This window comes from Impatiens glandulifera, chromosome 1 (genome assembly GCF_907164915.1).
Source record: "Impatiens glandulifera chromosome 1, dImpGla2.1, whole genome shotgun sequence".
NCBI lineage: Eukaryota > Viridiplantae > Streptophyta > Magnoliopsida > Ericales > Balsaminaceae > Impatiens > Impatiens glandulifera.
Genome location: NC_061862.1, coordinates 35,937,296 through 35,945,793, shown reverse-complemented (window position 1 = coordinate 35,945,793; position 8,498 = coordinate 35,937,296). Strand labels below are relative to the sequence as shown.

Below are 8,498 nucleotides of genomic sequence, written 5' to 3'. Positions count from 1 at the left end.
ATTCCTTAGATGCTTTCTTGATTATTTATTTATTAAAGTTAATCTTTAACGTTGATGTATGTAATAAACACACGATATAAATGTTCGCCCTTAGATAAGTTCTACTGGTTTGGTCGGTAAGGAATTATATATATATATATATATATATATATATATATATATATATATATATATATATCTTTTACGCGTAATCTTTGGCAACAAGAAATCGAAGGTTTTGATTCTACCCATTATTCTCAACAAAGAAGAACGGAGATGATCGAAGAAGTCGAAATACACGACCTTACCAAGATCCTCTCTTCGCCGGACAGAGATTTCCTCATTCGAAACAACGGCGAACAGGTAGCTTCATATTGTTTTGTTTAAATGCATGCTTAGGATGTTTTCAAATTCCTTGACTTTACAGGTTAAACTTGACAGTTTGAAAGGGAAGAAAGTTTCTTTGTATTTCTCTGCATCATGGTGTGTTCCATATAAATATTTCACCCCAATTTTGGTGGAAGCCTATAATGAGCTGACATCTAAAGGAGATTTCGAGATTATATTTGTTTCAGCAGATGAAGATGAAGAATCTTTTACAAGTTACTTCTCCGAGATGCCATGGCTTGCAATCCCCTATTCAGATTCTGAAGTTCGTGAGAGCTTGAATTCGGTTTTTGAGGTGAACGGTATACCTTTTCTGGTGTTCATCGATGATACCGGAGAAGTTATGATGAATGAAGGAGTCGAGTTAATCGAGGAATATGGAGCGGAGGCATATCCTTTCACTGTAGATTCTTTGAATGCGATAAGAGTGGAGGAAGAAGAAGCTAAGAAGAACCAATCTCTGAATTCTCTCCTAGTTTCCAAGTCCAGTGATTTCGTCATTTCATCTGATGGGAAGAAGGTGCGTGCATGTGTGTCTTCTTCATCGATCTTGAATGCTTAAATTTGCTAATTTGTTTCAAATTTCATAAACTCAAACTGCATCTCTTTTTTATTTGGTGTAGATTCCTGTTTCTTCTCTTCAAGGGAAAACGATTGGCCTATATTTCTCCAACTCTTCCTATGTAAGATGCATCAAGTACACTAAAGATCTAGTGAAAGTGTACAAGGAAATACAGAAAGAGAACGAATCAGAATTCGAGATGATCACAATACAGTTGGACGATGAAGAAGATTCATTCAAAGAAGATCTCAAGAGTCTCCCATGGTTGACATTGCCTTTCAAGGACAAGAGAGCCAGAAAGCTGGTGAAGTACTTCAAATTCGAACTCAGATCTCTTCCCATACTTGTCATCATCGGTCCAGACGGAAATACCCTTCAGCAAGACGTAGCCGACATTGTGGGAGAACACGGTTCCCAAGCCTATCCATTCACGGCGGAAAGGTTTGATCACCTCGAAGAGCTGAAGAGGAAGAAACTCGAATCCCAAACGTTAGAAGAGGTTTTAGTCTCCGAAGGAGGTCTGGATTTCGTAATCGGAAAAGAGGGAGTAAAAGTTCCAATTTCCGACTTAGTCGGGAAGACCATCCTTCTCTTCTTCTCCGCACATTGGTGTCATCCTTGTCGCGATTTTATCCCGAAGCTGACAGAGGTTTACAACCAAATAAAGGAGAAAGATGCAGAATTCGAGTTGATTTTCGTCTCTATAGATCACGATCAAGCCTCGTTCGATGAATACTTCGCGACTATGCCTGGGCTGGCATTACCATTCGGGGACGAGAGGAATGAGGGGCTTTCGCGTCTGTTTAAGGTGCAGGGGATTCCGACTCTTGTAGCACTTGGGAAGACTGGGAGCACCGTTTCGACGAAGGTAAGGGAGATGGTGATGTCGCATGGAGCGAAAGCGTATCCGTTTGATGAGGAGAAGATGGAGGAGATAGAGAAGGAGTTGGAAGATTTGGTGAAGGAGTTGCCAGAGAAAGTTAAGGTTGAGAGTCATGAACACGAGTTGGTGTTGACGAAACTGGAGCATTTCTGGTGCGATTTATGTGACGAGTCTGAGTATGGGGAAGTTTGGTCTTATTATTGCTATGATTGCTATTTTAAACTTCATCCTAAATGTGCTTTGAAAGAAGAAGAGAAAGTTGCAGAAGAAGAAGGTAAGGAGGAGGAGGAGAAAGATGATGGTCCTAAAGAAGGATGGATTTGTGATGGTGAGGTTTGCCAGAGGACAGCAACCTAAAGGAATGAATGAAGAAACTGATTTCAATTTGATTGTTATATATAATATATTAATTTTTTTTTATATCTTTCAATTTATATACCAATTATTATTATTATATATATATATTTTATTGTTGGCCCTTTTTTTTATTATCAATCAATTTTATTTTAATAAAATTAAAAAATAAGTGTTTTTATATATTCATTCCACCCTCCCTATTTATATAAGCTTAAGTTTTTTCTAATAAATAAAAATGATATATAAGTATAAGTTTTTAATAACTAATACATGAAAAAATGATGAACAGAAATTACCGATGAGTTAACCAACAAAGTAGTTGTTTTCTTTTTTATTATTAGTTTTCCTTACAAAAAAAAATCATATGAGACTAAAAGAAAAAAAATTACTTGTAGGCCTCTTATGAACGAATGAGAGGTAAGACTATTAGGATCGGTCCTAACAATAGAGACTAAGGTCTGACTGTTGTTAACAACTTATGATAAACGATTCGATAATAATCATATGAGGGATAAATATCTGTTTATATTCTTCACAAATCCTTTGAACTCTTGAAACAGTTTCAATTGCGGAAGTGTTCGTCGAATTTGAAGCTTTTAACCGATAGACGATGAATAGAAAAAAATAAAGAACACAATGAGTTATTTATGGATGTTCGGAGCAAACTCTCATACGTCATCCATTCTTCCACAACCGGAAGGATATCCACTAAATACTTTAAATCAAATACAACTTACTGAGCTAGCTAACTATCTGTTGAACAGAACAACTTCTGTTCAACTTACAATATTCTCACAACTAGACAGTAATTGATTTTCTCTCTTAAGCTTAAATGATGATAGAAATCAGTAAGACCAAGAGTGAATAAGCAAGTGACTTAGTGTGTTCAATTGATCTAATGTTCAAGATATTCATCTGTTGTCATTGAGCATCTATTTAAAGTAGGACACCAATGGTCGAATCTTCTTTGTGGACACGTGGCAAGTGTCCGTTGGAAGGCCGTCCAAAGTACCAGAAATCAGCAAACTCTGAGCAAATGGATCGTGGTCGTACAGAATTGGTAGTGCGCCGAATATCCTCCTGATATTGTCTTGTACTGGACAAACCATTAGAAAGACATTTGCGAACGTGGCGTTCGTTCATTTGATACAATTAGTTGGCTTGTCAGACTGCACAGAAGTGAGTGGAGCATGAGTAGCAGACAACTAGTTGATCGTGGTTAGACGTATGCTTTCTTCAGACTGTTGTTAAAGCAAGACATTAGACGTGCTCCATTAGACCAAGTCTAAGGGAGTTAGACGTCCTCATCTAACAACGTGTTCCATTAGACAAAGTCTAATGGAGTTAGACGTTCTCGTCTAACCGCGCATCCCATTAGACCAAGTCTAATGGAGTTAGACGTCCTTGTCTAACTACGCATCCCATTAGACCAAGTCTAATGAAGTTAGACGTCCTCGTCTTACCGCGCATCCAATTAGACCAAATCTAATGGAGTTAGACGTTCTCGTCTAACCGCGCATCCCATTAGACCAAGACTAATGGAGTTAGACGTCCTCGTCTAACTATGCATCCCATTAGACCAAGTCTAATGGAGTTAGACGTCCTCGTCTAACTACACATCCCATTAGACCAAGTCTAATGGAGTTAGACGTCCTCGTCTAACTTCGCATCCCATTAGACCAAGTCTAATGGAATTAGACGTCCTCGTCTAATTACGCATTCCATTAGACCAAGTCTAATGGAGTTAGACGTCCTCATCTAACTTCGCATCCCATTAGACCAAGTCTAATGGAGTTAGACGTCCTCGTCTAACTTCGTATCCCATTAGACTAAGTCTAATGGAGTTAGACTACCACGTCTAACTTTTCATCCCATTGGACCAAGTTTAATGGAGTTAGACTACCACGTCTAACTTCGCATCCCATTAGACCAAGTCTAATGGAGTTAGACTACCATGTCTAACTTTGTCTAATTAGCCTGCTTATACCACGTCTAAGTTAGCATAGTCTAATGCACCTGCATCAAAACCAAATAGACAACTTAACTTATTCTGTTTAAACATTTAGTTATTCAGAACTAAACATCATCAAAATTCTGTTCTAAACATCATCAAGATTCCGATGTTTAATAACTTTTGTTTATTTCTAAGTTAATCACTTCTCACTTAATTAACTATTTTCTTTACTTTTATTTTAATTTTTTCCAACAATTTCCCTATTTTTTATGATGTTAAAACTATGCAATCTTAATAAAGCAAAATAAACACCCATCAAATAAGATTGAAATCAAAGTAGTTCACCAAAGTATTCAAGCATAAATTTAAAGAGTTGTTAAGCAGAAAGAAAGATTTAGGGTCCTTCCCATTTCAACATTGGATCTGTGTTGCCTTCAAGCATTGATTCACCATTTAGGATGTTATGGAAATGAGTGATCGCTCGTCCTCCACTGCCACCACCTCTGTCGCCTCCACGTCTTGAACCTCTTTTTGTTGGTCTACAATCGTCTTCGTCATCTCCAACCAGCAACAACTTTTTCGCTTTGATTTCGATCGAGTTCCTCTAGCAGAAGTTGACCCCCCTCTTGTGCTTCCTTCCCCCTTTTTAACATTATCAGGTTCAGCAGCAACAAGAGCTCTTTCCTTCTCAGCAGCAGTTTCAGCTTCTTCTCTAGCTTGAAATTGCCTTGCAACTGTGTCAGCTTGCTCCATTCGCTCAGCCGTTTCTCTATTTAACGAGTTTGACATCTCCATCATTTGTACCCGAATAAGTTTCATTGCTAATGTAATATCTTGGTGAAGCTCCAGGGTGAAAGTCTTAGTTTCAGCATGATGCTCCGATTGTCGATTAAATAAATTATTTTCAAACTTCTTGTGCTGAGTATTCAAGATGTTTACTGCATATGTATTTCGCTTCAGAATTTTCTCCATTTCTCTTTGGGTAGCAAGAATGGAAGACACATCTTCTTGACATGAAGTAGACCCCTTCTCAAGATGAGCCAATTTGGACGATATGTCCAACATATTCTGCTGCATAGAATTTATCGCATCCAAGATTGAATTACAAAAGTTTGCTCCTCTAGGAGAATCTTCTTCAGAAGATCGAGTATCCGAAGATACAGCTTGGGAACAAGCTAGAGCAGTGCGAATGGGACTCACATGTACATTCACTTGTAAAGAACGCTCTGGTTCTTTATCTCTGGGAGGGGAAGAGGGAGACTTTGATGTATCCTTAGACAGATCCCGTTCATTTAAAATGTCGGCACATACTTGATGAATACGCTTTAAAATGTCTTCAGAGTGAAGAGGTAAATTAGCAACGTTGTCAACAATGTATACCGGTGTCTTGAATGGGAATGATCGAGGAGAAGTAATTGGACTTTCTTCCACAGGTGTTCCTTCTGAGGATGACTCATCTTTATCAGATTGTTCCCCCTCAATAGAGGGAATCTTCTCAGAATCTACTTCCTTCAAAGGTTCCCCCTTAGCCTCTGATCCTGCTGACTGATCAGCTAAATTTGTTGATTCTTCCTCAACCAACGGAGATTTTTCTACTTCAAGAATATGAGGAGTCACTTCAGATGTCTCTTTATGTAGAATATACAAACGAATAACTTCAACAACAATCGCCACTTCTTCTAAGTTGATTTCAGTTTGAACCAAGACCGGAGTCTGTTCAACAATATGTTGGGGCATTAATCGCTTTTTTTCAAATGATACATTGGCTAGCTCAATAAGATGGGCAACAGTCTGCTCATGTTCTTCCGAAATAGTCTAATCACCTTCAAAGATTTGCATCGGCTCATCTTGACTAGAAGATATATCATCAACAAATTTAACCTGGTAGACTCGGTGTAGTGAACGTGTTGAAGGACTATTGAGCAATAGTTGTTCATAATTAAGTCGAGTCGCTTCAATGCATTCTGCTCTGTAAGAGCATCCCTGTCAAGCGGGTTGAAATTGACCTTTCTTGCCTCAAGCATGGGAAAGAGAGCACGACCCATGATATTAGCCACCATGAGATCCTTTCTTTTGAGGGCTTTAGAGACCTCATTTGTCTTTTCCCATTTCAGGACTCTCTTCTCCATCTTAATTAGTTTCTTCCATTCTTTCTCAATTTTGCCTTCCGAGATAATTTCATCAAGTTGAGTGACTAACATGTGATTCAGCCAGGTATTGAAGATTTCAATCTTCTTAGCCGCTTTCACTTCAACTTGGTCCATGATAAGATTAACAATGCAACTGGCCTCCGAAAGTCAAGCTCAAGTTATGTTTTAACCGAGCAGCTCGCGAGCGATTTATGAGCAGCTTGATATATTTTGTAGTCTTAGATTGGATACGAGATTGTGATGAGATGTAGAATTCGTTCTCTCGATGTGATACTGTTCTAATAAACTTATATAAAATATAATGTTCTAATTGACTCAAATTGTCTCCAATCATCATAATTTTAAAAAAAATTATATAAAGTTTTCTTGGGTGGGTCAATACATTAATTAACTATTTTAATTATAATAAAATATAATATTAAATAATTAAATTTAATAAAACATTAAAATATTTAATAAAATATTTGGGAGAGAATGAGAAATGGAGTGAAAGAGGGAGTGACGTGTTACTACATATACATATAGATGAAATTTGTTATTTTTTAACAAATTATATTGTGTCACTCATTTATCTCAGATTCATTCTCCCAAATTCTCTCTTCAAATATTTTTTTTTCTATATTTTATGTCTAACCTTTTTTAGGGTAAATTACCTGGACGGCCCTCTAATTATTACCATCGCTCACTTTTAGCCCTTAAATTATTTTTTAAAACAAATAAACCTTACCTTTAACTTTTAGAAAGGTCATTAGTGGCCCGTTAGCTTTTTGGTTAAACATAACGGCTTAAACTTAAAATATTATTTTTTTATATATTATCTTTAATATTTTTTTTATATTTATATATATAATTATTAAATAACTTATATATATATGTATATATTTATATCTTTAATCATTAATTATATATATATATATATATATATATATATATATATATATTTCTATATCTATAAAACAAAGTTTAAAAATAATTTATATATATTATCTTTAATCATTAATTATATATATATATAAATTTATATAATATATATTTTAAAAAATAATTTGAGGGTTTAAATTAATGGTAACCTTCCAACTACTCAATTATTTTTAACACTCAAATTATTTTTTAAAATATATATTATATAAATATAATATATAAATTAATGATTAAAATAATATATATAAATTATATATATATATTATATATATAAATTATTTTAAACTTTATTTTATATAGATATAGATAAAAATAAATAATATATATATATATATTATATAAAAGAAGTAATAATTATATAAATATAAAAATTAATAAGGAAAAAAGCTTACTTATACGTATGTATTAATAAAGGGTAATTTAAACCTACTTACTATAAAAATTGACTCATTTAGCCTTTTTTTAGTAACTATAGTTAATTTTTATTTTTAAATTTATATATTTATTCATTAAATATTAATATATTTTCTTTTTCTATTTTTTCATTAATTAAATCAGATAATTTAATTTATTTTTAAATTTTTTATTAGTTTTATATTAGCTTCTCTTTTTTATTTATCTTTTTTTTTTCTATCAGTTTTTATTTTTCATAATTTTAAATTCCCATTTTAAAAAAAAAAATTTAACAGCTTATTTATGAATCTTTATATTTTACTGTAATATTATTTTGAAGAATTTATTTATTATTATTTTAATATGAAAAAAAATAAATTAATAATTTTTTATTTAATTTTTATTCGTAAGAACATTATTTTGTCTATTAAACTTTTGGTGTTGGTTGGATGACATTTTTATTATTATTCAATTCTTGATTATTAATTTATTTATTTTTATGTTGTGTTGAAGGATTTTTTATTATTGAAATAATAAGTCATTGTTATATACATTCATTTAGACCCAACAATTTTAAAATAATTAATAATCAATGTTAATATAAGAAAAAAATATAAAATTAAAATAATTAATGATGAATGTTCATATATATATATAAAATTAAATTAAAATAATTAATAATAAATACTTATATAGAAATAATAATAAATTTATAAAAAAGATAAAAATAGAAAATTCATTTATTAATGAAAAAGAAAGAGATAGAAAATATATTAATATTAGTTAATAAATATATAAATTAAAAAATAAAAGTTAACTATGATTTACTAAAAAGACAAAATGAGCCAATTTTTGATAATAAGTATATTTAATTTTTGATAATAAGTATGTTTAAATGACATTTTATTAGTA

At 32.9% G+C, this 8,498-nt stretch overlaps 1 protein-coding gene across 1 annotated transcript; it reads left to right on the top strand.

Moving 5' to 3' along the window:
- The first annotated feature begins 255 nt into the window (after positions 1-255).
- Positions 256-2,168, top strand: LOC124924535 (probable nucleoredoxin 1). Its single transcript, XM_047464559.1, has 3 exons — positions 256-342; positions 407-886; positions 990-2,168. The coding sequence occupies exons 1-3, from the start codon at positions 256-258 to the stop codon at positions 2,166-2,168; spliced, it is 1,746 nt and encodes a 581-aa protein (XP_047320515.1).
- The last annotated feature ends 6,330 nt before the right edge of the window (positions 2,169-8,498 follow it).